At 46.7% G+C, this 21,725-nt stretch overlaps 2 protein-coding genes across 4 annotated transcripts in view; both read left to right on the top strand.

Annotated features, from left to right (window-relative positions):
• Positions 1–383: 383 nt before the first annotated feature.
• On the top strand, positions 384–10,697 carry tmem9b (TMEM9 domain family, member B). Of its 2 annotated transcripts, none has more exons than XM_056279019.1 (5): positions 384–594; positions 1,593–1,684; positions 1,782–1,890; positions 2,349–2,399; positions 8,709–10,697. In XM_056279019.1, exons 1-5 carry the CDS (start codon positions 523–525, stop codon positions 8,862–8,864), a joined length of 480 nt encoding a protein of 159 aa, XP_056134994.1. In that variant the 5' UTR covers positions 384–522; the 3' UTR covers positions 8,865–10,697. The 2 variants fall into 2 exon arrangements, with proteins under 2 accessions (XP_056134994.1, XP_056134993.1); XM_056279018.1 differs by having other exon boundaries at positions 2,265–2,399.
• A 4,335-nt stretch (positions 10,698–15,032) lies between these two features.
• The window catches only part of dennd2b (DENN domain containing 2B), a 155,171-nt gene continuing 148,478 nt past the window's right edge, over positions 15,033–21,725 (top strand). The window contains exon 1 of one of the 2 annotated variants that reach the window (XM_056279011.1): positions 15,033–15,200. The gene's annotated coding sequence lies outside the window, so the exon portion shown is untranslated. The remainder of the gene's footprint in view (positions 15,201–21,725) is intronic. The other variant, XM_056279016.1, reaches the window with a different exon arrangement.

Genomic DNA, 21,725 nt, shown 5'->3' with positions numbered 1-21,725 from the left:
GAACACTTAAGGGGCTTTCCCTGTACGATTTGCTTTCTGATATCTGCCCAAACGATACATTGTTGCGCTGCTGTCGGCGCACTGCAGCTCTAGTGCCCTGAGCCGGAAGCCAGCGTGCGGCGGAAGGCGCTGGAAGGCGTGAGGGAGATGGGACAGCAGGTAGAAACGCTCTCACATCTCATATTCATATTTCATCTACAGTCGACTGACCACCTTTACAAGTCACTCGGGGCAGGAGAGCTCAATTTCCCCCTCGAATCGATAAGACTATCCATCTATCGACCTATCTATCCAAAATGGGCGGAGACGGCAGGCGTGTTTACGTAGGAAGTGACGCAATAAACGTCACGCTCCCCGGAAGCTCAGAATCAGCTGATCGGAAGCCGGACATGTTTACCTAAGTGAGCTAGCATGCTAACGTCGGCTTGCTGGTATTTGTGCGGCTGATGTTATTGCCAGTCAGAGCGGGTACGCCGACAGACTGTCGTTTGGATCCCCAGCTTGCGTAACACGCAGTGCAACATGAAAGCTGCGCTCTTCCTCCATGTTTTCTGCCTCGTCTGCTCCCTGCTGCTGACGCAGGGCAGTGCCAAGGTAAGGCTGGCACACTGCGCTGCGGGGAACCGCATAGTGCTGTGGGTACGAGCCCACCGTCCTGCTCCCCGCACGGATTATGGTAACTTTAGCTGACCTGACTGGCTACCAGGTCCCCTGCCTAATTACTACTGTACGCCTTTTTACACACAGACACACACATACGTATTTATAAAGATAGACGCCCTTCTTGTTCTTTAACGACGGGAGAGCAGAAGTGACCGAGTCCTGCTTACGTCACATGCATATGTCGGCATGTGCAGTATTTCATCTGACAACCGTTTCAGAGGTTCAACCTGTCCTCTCCATCACATGCTGAGCAATTGGTGGACGCATTTTTTACCACCAGGCGTGACTGGATTGCCCCCCCCCAAAAAAAAACAAACAGAAAAAAAACAGAACCCCCCCCCATTACACTACCCTACTTTATTTCACTTCTTTATGAATCTGTTAGTGGACTCTGTCCTGAAAACATAAACGATATTCTGCAGAGAGGTGATCCTGGTGGAGCCACCGGATTCAAACACAACCTGCTACCTCTTCCAAGCACACGAACTGAGACTCACGGTGAAGCACAGATACTAGATACTACGTGTACATGTAGATACTGCTTGTATACAGATACTACGTGTATGCAGTCCTGGACGCTGGAGTAGTCTCCCACTGGAACACAGAACAGACGTTTCAATAGCAACCTTTAAGCAAATATTCAAAGCACATTTCAAATGACGCTTTCTACTTTCTGTTAGCTGGTAATCTGCCATTGATCAAGTGTGGGTTTTGTCTGTTTTCAACTCCACCAATTCTGTGTTGATTTGTGTCATTCCATTATTCTGTTGTATCTTCTTCATGCTGTTGTGCGTTGATGTTCTTTCACCATGACCTTCTGTATATACGTTGTCCTGTTAGGTGCATTGTAGTTTAATGTACAAAATATGCGATTTAATAATCGAGGATGACGTGTTGATCTATAAACTGTTTTGACTGATTCCCTCTAGAACTCTCAGGACTATCGGTGTAAATGCACCTGCCCGCCGTATAGAGACATGGACGGGCAAATCTTCAAGAAAAATGTTTCACTCAAAGACTGGTACGTTGTGGCCACCTGACCACTTACTTGAGCTTAACCTGTATGACAATATGTAAGATTAAATAATAATAATAATCTGTATGTGTGCGTGTCACAGCAACTGTCTTCACGTGGTTGAACCAATGCCAGTTGATGGGAAGGATGTGGAAGCATACTGTTTACGTTGTGAGTGTAAATATGAAGAGAGGAGCTCAGGAACCATCAAAGTAAGTCTTGCAGATTTTATGTGCGTATGGAGGAACATCTGATGCTTTGAGGTCAGCCACTGTGTCCCAGTTACGACTAACTGCCTTTTGTCTGTGGCGTATGCATGTTGTCACGGCAGTCCTAGCCTGTTTGTAACTTATATTTACCCATGCACTGTTAGTTTATTGGCTGAACCACAACCTAACTACCCAATGACATCATAAAAGACTGAAAATACAAGCTTTGGACAAACGCCTGTACTGAAACAAGATTGTTTTAAATAAAAGAGCACAATTCACTGAAACAGAACTGTGGCTGCAGTGCATTGTTTGGAGTTGCTGTTATCCTGTAAAGGATTTCTACTGTATTATTTGTAACCACCTTTTCTGTTTAGGTTACCATTATAATTTACCTGTCCCTTTTGGGCCTGCTACTTCTCTATATGTTCTACCTGACTCTCCTGGAACCCATACTGAAGAGGCGACTCTTTGGCCACTCCCAGCTTATCCAAAATGATGATGATGTTGGGGTATGTCTTATTTTTCTTTTCATAAGCATAATGCCAAGGGGCTGTTGGGAGTCTGTCCCCACTTTTGTTCAATGAAGCCCACTTAAAATGGCACCAAAAGAGCAAAATAGTGATTAGAAAGACTGAAGACTATTTTTTTCACTCTCCATATAGGTAAAACCAACTATATCCCGCTGTTTCTTTTTACTTTAGTGTACATTACAGTGAGAAACACTGGTGTGTTTTGTGTTTATATTTTAGTAATGATAGCTTGCACTAACTAACTTCCGGGAGAAGGGTCAGTCTGTGGACTGCAAGACAGGGGCAGAACGTGTAGGGGCGTAACTTGTAGCAGGACTCCCATTGTATTGTACTTTGGGGTGTGTCTTGTACGTTACGTCCCCTGTCCGCAGACAGATACTTCCGGGGCTGAAAAATGAAGCCAACTCAGAAGGGTCAAAAACTACAGTTCCTTGAATGGCCACTTGAGGCTGGCTGCAAACGCAAGTCGATCCCCATTGTTAAAATGCCCAGCTTAACAGCAGAAATAAACATGTTTACAGGCTGGTACATGTAGGAGTGTGTCTTCTTAACCATAATAACCAAACTTGTGCCGTTTAACGAAGTTTAATTAAAGAATAAAAGTTACAAGTGAGGCACTCGTGGCTGTCAGCTAGGCATGCAATTAGAACTACCCTAACCGTCTCAGTCCAGATGTTAACATTAACTACCTAAAACAATGAACACTGGTAGTTGTAGTCCTATAACTAAACTATGACTATGTCAGGTCAACTATGAGTCATGTCAGGTCCTACATTTCCCCCCTTCTTTAACTAAAACCCTAGGTCAAGATAAAGTCATTCAGTCTAGCAGGTAGTCTTCTTTTATGAGCTGGCCGTGGCTCTGCATGTTGTTCTTCTTGTGCCCTTGCTTGTCGCGCATCTCCCTGAGCCACTTCTTGTCTCGGTTGTTGAAGGTTCTGCCCCTGACCTGGATCATGGTCAGGTGGTTGTGGAATGACCAACTCAGCATCCATGTCCTCTTCAGCAGGCTGGCTGGTGTGAAACAGTCTTCTTGAGTTCCAGAAGGTTCCATCTTGAAGCTGGAAGGTGTACCTGCCGTGTCGAGCGATGATCCTATAAGGGCCAGTGGTCGCTTGACCCAGACACAATCTCCAACTTGCAGTGAGGGATCTTCCGTGACGTGGTTTCTTTTGTCGTAGTACTTCTTTTGAGCCTCCTGACGTTTCTGTACTTCTTTGCGTAGCTTTGCGTCATCAGGTGGTTTGTCAGTCGCGAAGGGTGGATGGACTGTGTCCAGCGGGACTCTCAAGGGTTGTCCGATCATGAGCTCTGTGGGTGATTTCCCTGTCACCTTGTGAGGCGTTGATCTGTAGCTCAACAGTAGTGTTTTCAGTGCATCAGAGAACTGTTTTCCTTCTTGGAGCAGGGCACGAAGACCATACTTCAGAACTTTGTTAAACGTCTCCACACTGGCATTGGCCAGTGGATGGTACAACAGTGTCTTCTGGTGCGTGATTCCTTTCTTCTCCAAGAAGCATGTGAAGTCAGCTTGGAATTGTGGGCCGTTATCTGTCGCTAGAACTTGAGGCTGGCCACATCATGTAAACAGGTCTGAAAGTCCATTAATCACTGTCGCAGTAGTCATGTTGCTTGTGGATATGACTTCAGGCCATTTGCTGTACAGATCGGTAACAACGATCAGATACTTCTGATGTGCTGGAGCTGCTTGTAGTTCTCTGAAGATGTCCACTTGAATCTTCTCCCAAGGTCCTTGGGAGAAGATGTTGGCTGTAGCGGTGGTTTCTCTGGTACGAGTGACTTTTCACTCAGTGCGCAGGGCACACAGTTTTTCACAAAGTTGGTGACATCGTCGTCCGTCTTTGGCCACCACACTTTGCTGCGAAGGAACTCTTTCATCTTCCTTGCTTCTGGATGTCCTTGATGTGCTTGGGTGAGGACTTTTTGTCTGAGTGTGATTGATACAACGGTACGGTCTCCTCTTCCAACACATGATGTTTTCCAACTGAAAAGTTCTCCCCTTACCATGTAGTATGGGCTGAGTAGCATGTCTTTCGGTTGACCTTTCCATCCTGTTTTCATGTAGCACAGCACTTCCTTCAGTACTGGATCTTGCAGTGTTTCTCTTGCGAGCTCTTCAGGAGTGATGGCTGCTTGAAGCTCATCCATGAAGGTCTGCTGTATGAAGAGCTCATTTTCCTCCTCGTCGAAGTAAGACTTCTCTGACCCATCATCTTTTGGCACAAGTCTCGAAAGGGTGTCTGCAACATTGTTGGACTTTCCTGGGCAAAACTCAGTTTTGTACGTGTACTGGGCAAGCCGATCTGGCCATCTGGAGATTCTCATGGGCCGTCTTCCAGTTCCTGAAGTCAACAGAAGAGTGGTCAGGGCCTGATGATCTGTTCTAAGAATAAATGGTCGTCCGAATAAGTACACGTGCCATTTCTCCATGCTCCATACACAAGCCAGTGCTTCTCTTTCCCCAACTGAGTATCTCTGTTCAGTGGCTGACAGGCTCTTTGATGCGTAAGCAACTGGGCATTCTTCTCCATCCACGATCTGCGATAGGACTGCACCTAATCCAACTGCTTAACCATCGTAGGTAAGGAATGTTGTATGATCTGGGTGGAAGTAAGCTAGAACAGGTGGTTCTGCTATTGCATGTTTGAGTTCGGTGAAGGCATGGTCTTGTGCGCATGTCCATTTCATTCTGCGTCCTGGCGTAGTAACAGTCTCGGGGGTCCCGTTGTCATTGCATAATCCGGAATGAACTTCAAGTAGCAGTTTGTCATCCCCAAGAGGGTTTGCAGCTCTTTCACACTCTGTTGCTGGCATCTTCTCGATGGCAATCACGTTGGACTGACATGGTTTCACTCCAGTAGCACTCACCTTGTAGCCAAGAAACTCGATTGTGTCGGTGCTGAAGATACATTTCTCTCTGTTCAATGTCATGTTGTACTTTGCAAGGCGTGCGAACACTTCTTTCAGTCTTTCATCGTGTTCTTCTTGATCCTTTCCGTGGACTGTGATATCATCAAGGTAGTGTGGCGCCCCCTTCAGGCCAGTCAGCACAATATCCATGATTTTCTGAAAAGCACTTGGCGTAGACGTTAATCCGAAGGGTATGCATTTGTACTGGAACACGCCCTCATGCGTGATGAATGCGGTGATGTGGCGAGACTCAGGGGCCAGCAGAACTTGTTGATATCCACTTCTCATGTCTAATTTGGAGAAAACTGAGGCTCCAGCAAAGTCAGTAATCAGCTCGTCGATCGAAGGAAGTGGGTGTTTTCCCACTATGATTGCCTTGTTGACTTCTCGTAAGTCACAGCAAGTACGAATCTTTACTGATTTCTTCCTGGCAACTGTAATGTTCAAAACCCATTCTGGCGCGTCGACTGGTTCGATTATGTCTTCTTGTTGCAGTCGTCTCAGGTCTGCTGCTACTTCTTCCCTGACAGACAAAGGAAATTGTCTCAGCGGTTGCACCACGGGCCAGGCATCTTCTCTCACTCTAGTTGCATGTTCAAAACCTCTAATACAGCCCAGACCAGTGAAGAGCTGTGAATATTCTTTTACACACTCTGGTTCTGATTTTGTTGCAATCTGAAGAGCAGGCTGTGTGGGTGCAACAGTTGGGTTTCCCTGGACCAAGTGAAAGTTCAGTGCCTGTAGGAGAGGTCGTCCCATCAGACAGTCACTATTACGTGCAACATACAGCTTAGCTTGGACTGTTTTACCTTTGTGAGACAATGGCACAACTATATATCCATCAACAGGCACACTAGAATCCATCATACTGACTGATTTTAGCATCCACTGGCTGTAGGAGGAACTTCTGTGGTAGCTTTGCATAGTAAACACCCGAGTTCAGCAAAGACACCTGGGCTCCAGTGTCCAGTGTCATTTTCACCTGTATGCCACCAACAATGCACTGACGAGAAAAATTGTCCTCTTGGTTTTTCATGTGAAGACTGTGTACTTTGTATACTTGCATTACAGTGTTACCTTCCCCATCATCATCACCATCCTCTGTATTCTCTGTCACAGCTCTGACAGCTGAGTTTGAAGCATTAGATGAACGGCACACTCTACTGAAATGTCCAAACTTTTTACAGCTGTTACACCTTTTCCCCTGAGCTGGGCAGTTTTCATCTCTTGACTTATGACCCAATAATCCACAATTATTACATTTCACATTTGAGCCATTTCCTCGCTCTCTGTCATCTGACTGAGACTGTCTTCGGTTATTCCATTGTGAATTACCCCTACGATTTTGTGAGTAATCGATTCTCTGCACATCAGCTTTTGTACTAGCCTGTGCTGCCGCTGCCCCCTGCAGGACTTTCACTTCCTCTCTCGCAGCTTCCATGCTAGTTGCTATGACAACAGCTTTAGCCACGGTAATGTCCCCCTCGTTAAGCAAACGTTCCCTCAACTTGTTGCTTGTAGTCTTGTTCATCAACTGATCTTTTATCAACTGCTCTGTAAGCTCTCCCCATTCACAAGTACTTGCTAGCTGCCTTAACTCTGCTACATACATTGCTGCACATTCTCCCTGTAGTTGTGCCCTTCTGTGGAATTTAGCCTGTTCAATAGTGACGTTTACTTTGGGTAGAAAACGCGCATCCAGGCGCGCGATAACATGCTCCATTTCAGTAACTTCAGCATCACCTGGTAGTGTAGCAAACAAGCGTTGTCCTTCGGTCCCCAAACAATGGCGAAGGATCGCCAACTGTTGCTCCTTCGGGACCTTGGTTAATCCAGTAGCTAGCAGGTAAGTTTCAAAGTGCTTTTCCCATATTTTCCATTGTAGAGGGGGGGGGGGGTCGCCTGGCGCGGCCAGAAAGGGCTGGATCGGTGCCAAAAATGCGGACGCAATTTCTACAGCGGGCCCGGCAGCTTGCTAGCTAGCTCTGCTAGCTCGGCTGCTCGCTTCGGCTGTAACGCCTCCACGGCTGCTTCGTCAGCGTCAGTTCGAAAAATCCTGGTCGCCACATGTAGGAGTGTGTCTTCTTAACCACAGTAACCAAACTTGTTGTGCTGTTTAACCAAGTTTAATGAAAGAATAAAAGTTACAAGTGAGGCCCTCGTGGCTGTCAGCTAGGCATGCCATCAGAACTAAGCTAACCGCCTCAGTCCAGACGTTAACATGAACTACCTACAACAATGAACACTGGGAGTTGTAGTCCTATAACTAAACTATGACTATTGTAACGTGCATGGATTAGTAGACACGTTGGCCGCTGGCTGGCGGGTCTGACTCTTTAGTCGAGCGGTTAGCGACGTCTCCTGCGGTGCGGGCGATACGGGTTCGCGTCTCTGCCGCGGCAGTTCCTGTGGTTGCCCCCCCCCCCCCCAATTCGCTACTCTATGTAGTCATGTCAGGTCCTACAGTACAAAAGGCGTTTTTTGGCTCTATAGTTAATTTCCTCGTTGGGGGACACCTGTACGGGGTGGGATGTTTATATAACTCATCCGTTTAAATTATATTAAGGTTTAACGTTACGCAAATTAAGGGTGTGGCTGCTGAGTGACAGGTGCGCCAGCGCCTGCTCTTAATGCGCGTCCTGTGTACGTTTAATAGCGGTGAGCTTGGTTTCGGGTGTTCGGCTGATAATCTGTCCATGTAAAACACGGTTTTTCAGCGACTCTCTTACCTACACTCGTACGGTCGCTGCGAGGCAGCCATTTTGAGTTGGTCCTGTTGTCTTGGGGCGTGGCGAATTTGGAATGCGACTCGCATGGAGCCAGGTCGCTGGCGAGGATGCGGGCGAGATCCACCCCTCGCCCCTCCCCCAGCGCCACCCTCTCTTCCAAATATGGTCACGCCCGGTTTCTAAAAGAATAAAAAAGATGGCGACGGAAACGTATTTATTTGTTTGACAACGTTCCAGTACAAACCTCTGTGGTATAGTCCAACGGTCAAAGACGTGGATCGGTGTTGAAACAGTCCTAAAGACAATAACGGAACAAAACAGTGAACTGAAAATGAGAGGGGTCCTTTTCAAGCAATAGAAACAAGCCCAGTAAAGGAAACGTTTCAGGGCATTTCTGTCTGCCGTGACTGGAGAGATTCTGCAGACAGCTTGAGATCATTGTTGGCGACGGAAAGATGCCAAACTCGAGGCTGCAAACCGCTAGGCCACAAACCAGTGAGTGACGTCACGGCGGCTACGTCCGTTATTTTATACAGTCTGTGGCTGTTACATGGTGGTGTGAAAAGACCTCTTTAAACCTTCACGGCATCTCACCTTCTGTTGTTGTTGTTGTTGTTGTTTGCTTTCAGGACCAGCAGCCTTTCGCCAATGCTCACAACGTTCTGTCCCGTTCACACTCTCGCCCCAACGTCTTAAACAAAGTGGAGCATGCCCAGCAACGTTGGCGGAGGCAGGTCCAGGAACAGAGGAAGTCGGTGTTCGACCGCCATGTTGTTCTCAGTTAAATGGCTCCCCTGGAAACAGGCATCCTTAGGTTGAGCAAAGCCACTGTGAATGAGGCCTGCATTTAGCTCTGCTCCTCCTCTCCTCAACTTTCTGCTGACGTTTTCATGAATGATTTCTCATCTCATTATTATATTCAAGTCTCATTAAGTGATTTCTCATCTCATTAATAGATTCAAGTCTCATTAAGTGATTTCTCATCTCATTAGTAGATTCAAGTCTCATTAAGTGATTTCTCATCTCATTAATAGATTCAAGTCTCATTAAGTGATTTCTCATCTCCTGAAGACGTTTAGATCTCACTGCCCGTCTCATCTCATTAATAACCCGGTGTGTGTTTCAGAGGTATAGCTGCTTGAGAGATATTGAGATTTGTAATGCAAAATTGCCTTGCCAGACATGTTTAATCAAGGACGGGAACTGTGCTATGAATTTTTAGAACAGTGCAACAGATCACAGCAACTTATTTCCATAATCCCTAAATGGATGGTCCTCAATACTTTGCAAAAACAAAATGTTATCTTGACTTACCACCCCATGTATGAAAGTGCCATGCGTTGTGATGAAATATTTTAAGCAATGGCACATAAGTGTCCAACCAAAATTAATCGTTCAGGATCAGTATTTTTAATGTGTACAACCATGACAGAAAGCTAATCTTTTGTCCATGGCCCCAGTAACTCTGGATTCCATAGTCGACCACTTGCTTACACAATTTTGCCAGTCGACCGGCTTGGTCGGGCGTCCCTACAGACACAATTGGCCGTTTCTGCGGGTGGGAAGCCGGATGTGGCTATGTGTCCTGGTCGCTGCACTAGCGGCACCTGGTCGGTCAGGCTGCCTGTTTTGGGGGGAGGGGGAACCAAGGGGGGGAATAGCGTGATCCTATCACGCGCTACATCCCCCTGGTGAAACTCCTCACTGTCAGGTGAAAAGAAGCGGCTGGTGACTCCACATGTATGGGAGGAGGCATGTGGTAGTCTGCAGCCCTCCCCGGAACAGCAGAGGGGGCGGAGCAGAGACTGGGGTGGTTTGGAAGAGTGGGGTAATTGGCAGGATACAATTGGGGAGAAAAAAGGGGGGGCGGGTTGCCAGTCAAGTTTTTTTTTTTGGAATGGAAAAAGGACCTTTAAGCAAGGGTGGGGCTCCATCAAAGGGGTCGAACTAACTACTACCTGCTAGCATCATGTACTTACATACAGCTGGTGTAATTTTCCACCCAATCACAAATTAAAGTCGGAACCGCTGCTTAATCTGCAGAGGGCAGGAGCGCGTGTAGAGTGTAAACTTCTCTGTTAGCCTCATATGAAGATGCATGTTTTATAAGAAACGTTTTGTAAACTTTACATTAATCCATTCCAGTAACATGTTCCAGCACTTAGCCTGCAGTGTCGTGATCCTGGTCCCGTGCATTCAGGTTTGTATGACTTGATCTTATTTCAGTCAGGCCCGTTAAAGACACTGACGCGGTTACACACTTGTGTCGTCAGAGTAAAAAGGAGCCATGTTTTTCCTCTACTGAAGATGTCCAGCTGATGTCAGTGCCCCGTCTAACTGCCCGGATGCATCCAGCGCGTTTTGTTCCCTCACCTCAGTTTGATTGGTCAAATTGTAAAACGGTGTCCTCCATTATGAAGGGTCTAAATGATATTCATTGTCGTACATGATAGACAGCGTTGGCGCAGCACTGTTACCCGGGAGCTAACAAGGTTGTACTCCTTCCAGCAGCCAGGGGGCGTGCAGGGTGCGGGTACTGGAACCACTGTTGAAAATGTTCTTTATTCTTGTATATGTGACAAGTTTGACTTGAAATAAATTTATGTAATATTTGTGATTCTTCCATCTACGGTGTGTTGGAGGTTTGTGTGTGCGTTACGTCAGCTGCAGGTTGTTTGGATGACGGCTTATGTTTGCTGTGGATTGGTGTTTTTAATGAAACATAAATGCTGCCCAGTTAAGGATGCCCTATGACACCCACATGGTCTTAAGCTGCAGTGTGAGTGCAGACTGAAAACTCCGGTTGGGAACTTCAGGAATCAGGAACACTCTCTTTTCACTTCATGCACTTGCGCACATGAAATGAAACAAAATGCCCTCCCCCAGCCCACAGCAGTGCAACACAAAGACGACAACAACACATCCAGAACTACAAGAACACACATACCCAAACTATACTAAACAAACAAATCCCTGTCCAAGGGAACGAACGCCCGCCAGGATGACTGGCGGAACTGCCGCTCTGCACGGGCTAGCAGTTAGCTTAGCCCGCCCCACTTCTGCCTCCTGTCAGACCGCCCTCGGCGTCTCCTCCTCGGGCGCAGCTCCCGGTAGGGGCCGTGGTGGTCCCCGGGCCCACCGGACTAAGCAGACCAAGCTCTCCCTGCCGATCCAGCGCCAGCTCTCCCAGCCAGACACCCTCGACCCACCTCCCCGCACTCCTCACGACGACGTCAGAACCACCACAGTCAACGCCAGGTGAGGCCGCCGCCGCCGCCGCCAGACCGCCCTCGGTGTTATGGGAGCTGCCGGTCTGCATGGGCTAGCAGTTAGCTTAGCCCGCCCCGCTCTCCCGGCCAGCAAACGAAGACAACGCCCAGACGTGGACAAAGACACTGGGCGGTACTGGGTGAGGCCGCCGCAAACGTGAATCCGCGCCGCCACCTCCCCACACCGGCACCGGGTGAGGCCGCTGCGGTGTGATAGCTGAGATTATAAACAGATTATAAACAGATTATAAACAGCTGTATCGCAGAAACACAAGACCAGAAGAGGTTTCAGTCTGCAGGACGTGTCAGAAGTGAGTAGGCGCTCTGCCGTGCGGGAGATGTTCAGGAGCAGCAGCACCTGACGTGTCAGCGCCCACAGTTCATGGGAAGGTCATGTAGGCTGAGTTATTTCGATTATCATTGCTCTGCCTTGTGGGTACTCCCTTAACCACTCTGTAATATTTAATAAATATAATGATAATGGAAAAAAACACCCGACAAAACTTTGGATGATGTTCAAATCAACTTGCTCTAACTGTAACGGGTGTTTCCGTCTGGATAAAGCCAACGCGGCCACAAGAGGGCGCCATTAACTACTTCCTCACAGTCAGCTAGAAGAGAGAAAAACAGAATAAAGTAAACACAAATTCTTCACTTCCAGTTAGGTGTGAAGTCTAAGTAGTTCAACATTTAATATGAGATATTTCATTTCCAAAAAGTAGGTTTTATAAAAAAAGGGGTTTATATTTTTACAACTTGGTCATTTTTCCTACTTAAACAGTTTGGCCCAAGTCTTTGTGTGAACTGTTAGCTGTCCCGGCTCGCCCAGCCGCGCCCCCTTCCCAACGCGATCTCGCTGGTGCGCCCGGGACCTCTGGCAGCGCGCAACGGGAACGAGCCAGGCGCGCTCCGTCTCACACCTGAAGCTTGTCGGCTCGTCCCGCACCTGCAGCTAATCAGCTCGTCTGGGCGGGGCTTAAGTTTGCTGGTCTCCCAGAGCTCAGTGCAAGTTCGTGCCGTAACCTCCTCGTTGAAGTGGTTACTCTTCCCTCCCTGTGCAGCATCCTCTCCGAGTTTATCTCAGCCCTTGGTTTACTAGTTTCCCTGTGGAGTCATGCTGCCGCGTTCCCCATGTGGGTTACCCCTGAGTTTTCTGGGACTTTCTCTGTTTGTTGTGGACTACCTGCAGAGTGGATTACTGGACTCTTTTCGTGGCCGTGCGTGTTTTCTCGTTGGACCTTAAAGGGACATTTCGGTTCATTTTGGACTTCCTGTTTCCTAAATTGCTCCTCCTGTGTTGACCTTGTATGAACTATTAATAAAGTACGCCAGTTTCGGCTAACTCTGTCTCTGCCTGGTGTCGTGCGCTTGGGGTCTTCCCCAAACCCTAACGTTAGTGTTCTTCACACTTTTTTTTAGCAAAAAAAACAAAACAAATTCCTAAAATGACTGTTTAACCTGATTTCCTACTACAAAGGAGCTCCATTTTGAAGGCTGGACGTTAATGTTCAGTCAAATGTAAGCCTGCAGATAAGTAAGTAAGTAAAATGTTAGTTACAGAGCACTTTTAAAACACAGGTACCAAGTGCTTTACACTCAATACAGAAAATACGAATAAATGCACAAAGTAAACGGAGTGAATATAAAACATGGCGTAGGGAGGAGTAATAGGGAGAAATAAAGCATTCGGTGGTTCTGAGCCAGGTATTTCCCCGGATATGCGTTGCTCTTCCCTCTTCTCTTCCAGTCAGACAGTCGGAACCTTATATCCAGATGTGCACACACCTCTGGTCAAGCTGTAAACCGGCTGCCTGAACCCTGTAAGAGGGGGATTCTTCAATCTGGGGCACTTGTGGCTTTTGAAATGTAAATAAATAAATACATTTCTTAAAACCAGTTTTTTTCTTCTTGTTCAGAAGCTCTATTAAGTGGTGTGGAGCAAATAGCTTAGCATAGCTTTAATCGTCCCCTAAAATAAGTTTGATATGCCTTTTCAAAGTTGCAACGGCAAACTGTGACGTGATGGTAGTGACACGTGATGCTAATAACTATTTTCAAATTTTGGAGAAAAAGTTGACTCAGTCTTAGACTGGCTAAGCTAACTTGTTAGCTAGCGTACAATTTACAATGAATACACGTGAATAAAGTGAATTTTCTTCTTTCTGAACTAAACCTGTGTAGCGTGCACGGGTAAGTAGACACGGTAGCGCTTGGCTAAAGGGGCGGGCCCTTGAGTCGGCTGCTTCACGTTGTCGCCCGTGGTGCGGGAGACGCGGGTTCGCGTCCCGAATGTGGCGGTACCCGGGCTGCCCTCTAATTCGCTACAATACTCAGCTAGTAACGTGTCTGGATGTTCTTGTAATAACCACCCTGTCAGGTCAGGACATATAAACCTTCACATGACTTCCATGTGTAATAACCATCCTGTCAGATCAGGACATATAAAGCTTCACATGACTTACATTTGTAATAACCATCCTGTCAGTTCAGGACATATAAACCTTCACATTACTACATGTGTAATAACCATCCTGTCAGATCAGGACATATAAACCTTCACATGACTTACATGTGTAATAACCATCCTGTCAGGTCAGGACATATAAACCTTTACATGACTTACATGTGTAATAACCATCCTGTCAGATCAGGACATATAAACCTTCACATGACTTCCATGTGTAATAACCATCCTGTCAGATCAGGACATATAAAGCTTCACATGACTTACATGTGTAATAACCATCCTGTCAGTTCAGGACATATAAACCTTCACATTACTACATGTGTAATAACCATCCTGTCAGATCAGGACATATAAACCTTCACATGACTTACATGTGTAATAACCATCCTGTCAGGTCAGGACATATAAGCCTTTACATGTGTAATAACCATCCTGTCAGATCAGGACATAGAAACCTTCACATGACTTCCATGTGTAATAACCATCCTGTCAGATCAGGACATAGAAACCTTCACATTACTACATGTGTAATAACCATCCTGTCAGATCAGGACATAGAAACCTTCACATGACTTACATGTGTAATAACCATCCTGTCAGATCAGGACATAGAAACCTTCACATTACATTTGTGCACATGATAAAGTCATGCTTCTGCCATGACTGCTCACGCGCCTCTGGCACTTCCCGTTCCCATGGTAACCACGTTGTTGTTGTTTGAAAAAACGGTGTCGCTCTAAAGTGTTGGGTGTGATGGTGATGACAGGTGTATGAGGGACAGCGATATTTAACTATAAAAATGTACAAATTTCACATAAATAAACCACATGAATGTGAAATATGTCCTTTTTAAATCAGGATGAGAAAATGAAAGTGAAGAAGTGAAGCTTCACTGAATTTAACCATTTCAATGCCTTTGTTAAAGAGGGCCAGTTACATGGTCTGGGTTGGGGACAAGCCCACAACAGGGACATTCTGGCACATCTGAATTTTCAACAGACAGAAAAAGTATTAAAATATCATCACCGAGACACCGATGTGTTGTTCATCGCTAACACAAGCTAACTCTGACACGTACAACCACTGTTTAAAGAACGTTTTATTTGTTGAAAACCTGCCCTGGGGACAGAAAAGCCCCTTTAATTGAAGAATCACCCAGGAACAATGAGCCGTGATGATTTACTCACTCTCAGACGATTTACATCCAGCTGCAGGCATCATTTCCTGTGCAGCGCTTTCCTTTTTTCTCTTTTTCCATTGCATGCGTCCTCCAGGAGCCTGGTCTGCAGAGGAACCAGCGGAGAGGCAGGACGCTGTGCAGAGCCCGCAGCAAGACCTGGAGTCAGCATGGATTACTGAGGACACCCTTCAGCACCGAAGACCAGGTACCCCTCATTTTATCTCGTCTTCCTCTGCATGGCGACGGTAGAGAACCGTGACGCGGGTTTTCCAGATGTTTCCCGGGATGTTTGCGGTACTGGCATGTGATGTGCACGCCTGCGCGTGCCCCTGTCAACACGGCTGGGTTGGACGAAGACAAAAGTACCTGACACGAGGTTTGTCTCGGCGATCTGGAAAGACTGATTTGGGAATAAACAGTCAGTAAAAGTCATTAGTCCTTTCACGCCGTAAAATGCTGTGTTGTGAAAGGGCGGCCTACAGGGGGCGCCCTAACCATTCCATTCAACTTTAAAGAGTTACTGCCGCGGTGCTGGAAACCGATTTACTGCCGTCCAACATATTTTGTCTCTTAGTCTCCCGACACGTGTGGATATCTTCTTATTAAATAGATTTGAATTCTCCTCGTCTTAATGCCCCTCCCCCTCTCTCTGTCTCTCTCGCTCTCTTTCTCCGTCTGTCCCCCCCCCCCGTCTGTCTGTGTGTCTGTCTGTGTGTCTGTGTGTCTGTCTGTCTTCTGTCTGTCCCCCCCCCGTCTGTCTGTCTGTGTGTCTGTGTGTCTGTCTGTCTTCTGTCTGTCTGTCCCCCCCCCGTCTGTCTGTGTGTCTGTCTGTGTGTCTGTCTTCTGTCTGTCTGTCCCCCCCCGTCTGTCTGTGTGTCTGTCTGTGTGTCTGTCTGTGTGTCTGTCTGTGTGTCTGTCTGTCCCCCCCCCGTCTGTCTGTGTGTCTGTCTGTGTGTCTGTGTGTCTGTCTTCTGTCTGTCTGTCTCCCCCCCCCCGTCTGTCTGTGTGTCTGTCTGTGTGTCTGTCTTCTGTCTGTCTGTCTCTGTCCCTCTCGCGCTTTCTCTCTGTCTCTCTCGCTCTCATTCTCTGTCTGTCTCTCGACCCTCTCTCTTTGTCTGTCTGTCTCTGTCTCTCTTTCTCTGTTTGTCTGTCTGTCTGTCTGTTTCTCTCTGTCTTTCTCTGTCTCGCTCTTTCTCTCTGTCTCTCGCTGCCTCTCTCTGCCTCTCTCTCTGTCTGTCTGTGTCTCTCTTTCACTCTCTTTCTCTGTCTGTCTGTCTGTCTGTCTGTCTGTCTGTCTGTCTGTCTGTCTGTCTGTCTGTCTGTCTGTCTGTCTGTCTGTCTGTCTGTCTCTTACTCTTTCTGTCTCTCGCTCTTTCTCTCTGTCTCGCACTGTTTCTCTCTGTCTGTCTGTCTGTCTGTCTGTCTGTCTGTCTGTCTGTCTGTCTGTCTGTCTGTCTGTCTGTCTGTCTGTCTGTCTCTTACTCTTTCTGTCTCTCGCTCTTTCTCTCTGTCTCGCACTGTTTCTCTCTGTCTGTCTGTCTGTCTGTTTCTCTGTCTGTCTGTCTGTCTGTCTGTCTGTCTGTCTGTCTGTCTCTTACTCTTCCTGTCTCTCGCTCTTTCTCTCTGTCTCGCACTGTTTCTCTCTGTCTGTCTGTCTGTCTGTTTCTCTGTCTGTCTGTCTGTCTGTCTGTCTGTCTGTCTGTCTGTCTGTCTGTCTGTCTGTCTGTCTGTCTGTCTGTCTGTCTGTCTGTCTGTCTCTCTCTCTCTCTCACACACACACACGCACACACACACACACACTGAGGGCTTGTATGTAATACAAATGGCATGTTTCAGATGAACTTGTAACCCCGTGTGTTGGTAGCGAGGCTCCTCTGCCTGCACATGCTGTGGGTAAGACTGGGTCATTTGAATGCTGGGTAATTTGGAGGGTTTGGTACAAAGCAGGGCATCACTGCAGACCTTTGTGTCTATGAGATGGCTGCCGGGCTGTTTGGGCTTCAGGGGGGGGATGCCGCGCGCTGTCCTTGTGCTGCAGCCTGAACCAGCCAGAGAGAGACTAGACACACACTCCAGACACACATGGCACACACACACTGCACACACACACTGCACACACATCACTGCAGACACGTCACTGCAACACACAAACTGCACACACACACTGCAGACACACACGGCACACACACACTGCACACACACACTCCAGACACACACGGCATACACACACTGCAGACACATCACCGCAGACACACCACTGCAGGGTGTACTAGGTGCTGCTGAGGTGTAAGTCAGTAGACTATGTTCTGGGCCGACTACACATCCCCATGTACATGTTGTCACGTGGCAGATGCTCTTACTCCACATGAGTTATGACAGCATCAGATGCTCTTACTCCACTTGAGTTATGACAGCATCAGATGCTGTTACTCCACATGAGTTATGACAGCATCAGATGCTCTTACTCCACTTGAGTTATGACAGCATCAGATGCTCTTACTCCTATTGAGTTATGACAACATCAGATGCTCTTACTCCACATGAGTTATGACAGCATCAGATGCTCTTACTCCACTTAAGTTATGACAGCATCAGATGCTCTTACTCCACATGAGTTATGACAGCATCAGATGCTCTTACTCCACTTGAGTTATGACAGTATCAGATGCTCTTACTCCACATGAGTTATGACAGCATCAGATGCTCTTACTCCACTTGAGTTATGGAAGTATCAGATGCTTACTCCACTTGAGTTATGACAGCATCAGATGCTCTTACTCCACATGGGTTATGACAGCATCAGATGCTCTTACTCCACGAATTATGACAGCATCAGATGCTCTTACTCCACTTGAGTTATGACAGCATCAGATGCTCTTACTCCACTTGAGTTATGACAGCATCAGATGCTCTTACTCCACTTGAGTTATGACAGCATCAGATGCTCTTACTCCATTTGAGTTATGACAGTATCAGATGCTTACTCCACTTGAGTTATGACAGCATCAGATGCTCTTACTCCACTTGAGTTATGATAGCATCAGATGCTCTTACTCCACTTGAGTTATGACAGCATCAGATGCTCTTACTCCACATGAGTTATGACAGCATCAGATGCTCTTACTCCACATGAGTTATGACAGCATCAGATGCTCTTACTCCACTTGAGTTATGACAGCATCAGATGCTCATACTCCACTTGAGTTATGACAGCATCAGATGCTCTTACTCCAGTTGAGTTATGACAGCATCAGATGCTCTTACTCCAGTTGAGTTATGACAGCATCAGATGCTCTTACTCCACTTGAGTTATGACAGCATCAGATGCTCTTACTCCACATGAGTTATGACAGCATCAGATGCTCTTACTCCACATGATTTATGACAGCATCAGATGCTCTTACTCCTATTGATTTATGGCAACATCAGATGCTCTTACTCATCTTGAGTTAAGATAGCATCAGATGCTCTTACTCCACTTGAGTGATGACAGCATCAGATGCTCTTACTCCACATGAGTTATGACAGCATCAGATGCTCTTACTCCACTTGAGTGATGACAGCATCAGATGCTCTTACGCCACATGAGTTATGACAGCATCAGATGCTCTTACTCCACTTGAGTGATGACAGCATCAGGTGCTCTTACTCCACTTGAGTGATGACAGCAGCAGATGCTCTTACTCCGCTTGAGTGATGACAGCATCAGATGCTCTTACTCAACGAGAGTTATGACAGCATCAGATGCTCTTACTCCACTTGAGTTATGACAGCATCAGATGCTCTTACTCCACATGAGTTATGACAGCATCAGATGCTCTTACTCCACATGAGTGATGACAGCATCAGATGCTCTTACTCCACTTAAGTTATGACAGCATCAGATGCTCTTACTCCACATGAGTTATGACAGCATCAGATGCTCTTACTCCACATGAGTTATGACAGCATCAGATGCTCTTACTCCACTTGAGTTATGACAGTATAAGATGCTCTTACTCCACTTGAGTTATGACAGCATCAGATGCTCTTACTCCACTTGAGTTATGGAAGTATCAGATGCTTACTCCACTTGAGTTATGACAGTATCAGATGCTCTTACTCCACTTGAGTTATGACAGCATCAGATGCTCTTACTCCACTTGAGTTATGGAAGTATCAGATGCTTACTCCACTTGAGTTATGACAGCATCAGATGCTCTTACTCCACATGGGTTATGACAGCATCAGATGCTCTTACTCCACGAATTATGACAGCATCAGATGCTCTTACTCCACTTGAGTTATGACAGCATCAGATGCTCTTACTCCACTTGAGTTATGACAGCATCAGATGCTCTTACTCCAGTTGAGTTATGACAGCATCAGATGCTCTTACTCCACTTGAGTTATGACAGTATCAGATGCTTACTCCACTTGAGTTATGACAGCATCAGATGCTCTTACTCCACTTGAGTTATGACAGCATCAGATGCTCTTACTCCACATGAGTTATGACAGCATCAGATGCTCTTACTCCACATGAGTTATGACAGCATCAGATGCTCTTACTCCACTTGAGTTATGACAGCATCAGATGCTCATACTCCAGTTGAGTTATGACAGCATCAGATGCTCTTACTCCACTTGAGTTATGACAGCATCAGATGCTCTTACTCCAGTTGAGTTATGACAGCATCAGATGCTCTTACTCCAGTTGAGTTATGACAGCATCAGATGCTCTTACTCCACTTGAGTTATGACAGCATCAGATGCTCTTACTCCACATGAGTTATGACAGCATCAGATGCTCTTACTCCACATGACTTATGACAGCATCAGATGCTCTTACTCCTATTGATTTATGGCAACATCAGATGCTCTTACTCATCTTGAGTTAAGATAGCATCAGATGCTCTTACTCCACTTGAGTGATGACAGCATCAGATGCTCTTACTCCACATGAGTTATGACAGCATCAGATGCTCTTACTCCACTTGAGTGATGACAGCATCAGATGCTCTTACGCCACATGAGTTATGACAGCATCAGATGCTCTTACTCCACATGAGTTATGACAACATCAGATGCTCTTACTCCACTTACGTTATGACAGCATCAGATGCTCTTACTCCACACGAGTTATGACAGTATCAGATACTCTTACTCCAGTTGAGTTATGACAGCATCAGATGCTCTTACTCCACGAGTTATGACAGCATCAGATGCTCTTACTCCACATGAGTTATGACAGTATCAAATACTCTTACCCCAGTGGAGTTATGACAGCATCAGATGCTCTTACTCCACAGTTATGACAGCATCAGATGCTCTTACTCCGCTTGAGTGATGACAGCATCAGGTGCTCTTAGTCCACTTGAGTGATGACAGCATCAGGTGCTCTTACTCCACTTGAGTGATGACAGCATCAGGTGCTCTTACTCCACTTGAGTGATGACAGCAGCAGATGCTCTTACTCCGCTTGAGTGATGACAGCATCAGATGCTCTTACTCAACGAGAGTTATGACAGCATCAGATGCTCTTACTCCACTTGAGTTATGACAGCATCAGATGCTCTTACTCCACATGAGTTATGACAGCATCAGATGCTCTTACTCCACATGAGTGATGACAGCATCAGATGCTCTTACTCCACATGAGTTATGACAGCATCAGATGCTCTTACTCCACATAAGTTATGACAGCATCAGATGCTCTTACTCCACATAAGTTATGACAGCATCAGCAGTAGACGTGGAAGGGTTTCAACTCCACATTATTGAAATGTGAATCAATGAGTTAATTACTTTTTTCTGATTGACTGCAAATTAAAATCAGTTTTATTTAGGTCCAACCTTTTGCTAAACACAGTCATTTGATGAGTGTATTTGCTATGGACTAGTAAATCTGTTATGATTCTATATCCTTTACCAAAACTGTGGAAGTCATTCATCCATCACCACGTTGCTTTGCTGCTAAACCTTTTCCAAATGTAACATAAAACGTTTTGAGAACCCACCGCTTCCGGTGTGGGAAGACGGCGGCGCGAATTCACATTTGCGGCGGCCTCACCCAGTACCGGTGTGGGAAGACGGCGGCGCGAATTCAGCACCGTCCATGCGGTCAGTGTCTTTGTCCACGTCTGCGTCTAAGTTCTGTCTGCGTTTGATGGCTGTGAGAGGTGGTGCTGGATGGGCTGGGAGGGCTCGGTCCGCTTCGTCCGGTGGGCCCGGGGACCACGGCCCCCGCCTGGAGCTGCGCCCGAGGAGGAAACTCGGAGGGCGGTCTGACAGGACGCGTAATCGGGGCGGGCCAGGCTAACTGCTAGTCTGGATATGTGTGTTAGTGTGGCTGTGTGTGTTCTTGTAGTGTTTGGATGTGTTGTGGTCGTTGTGTTGCGCTGCTGGGGGCTGGGGGAAACGGCATTTCGTTTTATTTCATGTGCGCAAGTGCATGAGGTGACATGACAAACAAAGTGTTGCTGATTCCTGGTTGCTGGTGTAAAGGACCTGCTGGCTGTGTGTAGGCGCGACGTCACACATCTGTACGAGCACTACAGACGAGGCTGTCCTGACTGGGTGACATGTGAGTTCATGAAAAAGAAGGACAGAAGCCAACTTTTTAAAGTCACATGATTGCCAACCTGTGGGAAAAAACAGCTGGCAACAGTAAGCATGCAAACACTGTTTCCCAATGGAGCTGCCTCGCAACAACACATAACACAGCAACACAACACATTAAGTATTTCAA

Source organism: Lampris incognitus, chromosome 4, assembly GCF_029633865.1.
Source record: "Lampris incognitus isolate fLamInc1 chromosome 4, fLamInc1.hap2, whole genome shotgun sequence".
In the NCBI taxonomy this organism is placed as follows: domain Eukaryota; kingdom Metazoa; phylum Chordata; class Actinopteri; order Lampriformes; family Lampridae; genus Lampris; species Lampris incognitus.
The sequence above is the reverse complement of the archived record's forward strand: the minus strand, read 5'-3'. Positions and strand labels throughout refer to the sequence as shown.

Excerpts from the sequence above, each read along its gene's own strand:
- tmem9b (XM_056279018.1), top strand. The coding sequence starts at position 523 with ATGAAAGCTGCGCTCTTCCTCCATGTTTTCTGCCTCGTCTGCTCCCTG. Across the intron at positions 1,685-1,781 it reads AATGTTTCACTCAAAGACTG|CAACTGTCTTCACGTGGTTG; the intron begins GTACGTTGTGGC and ends TGCGTGTCACAG. Across the intron at positions 1,891-2,264 it reads GGAGCTCAGGAACCATCAAA|GTTACCATTATAATTTACCT; the intron begins GTAAGTCTTGCA and ends TTTTCTGTTTAG.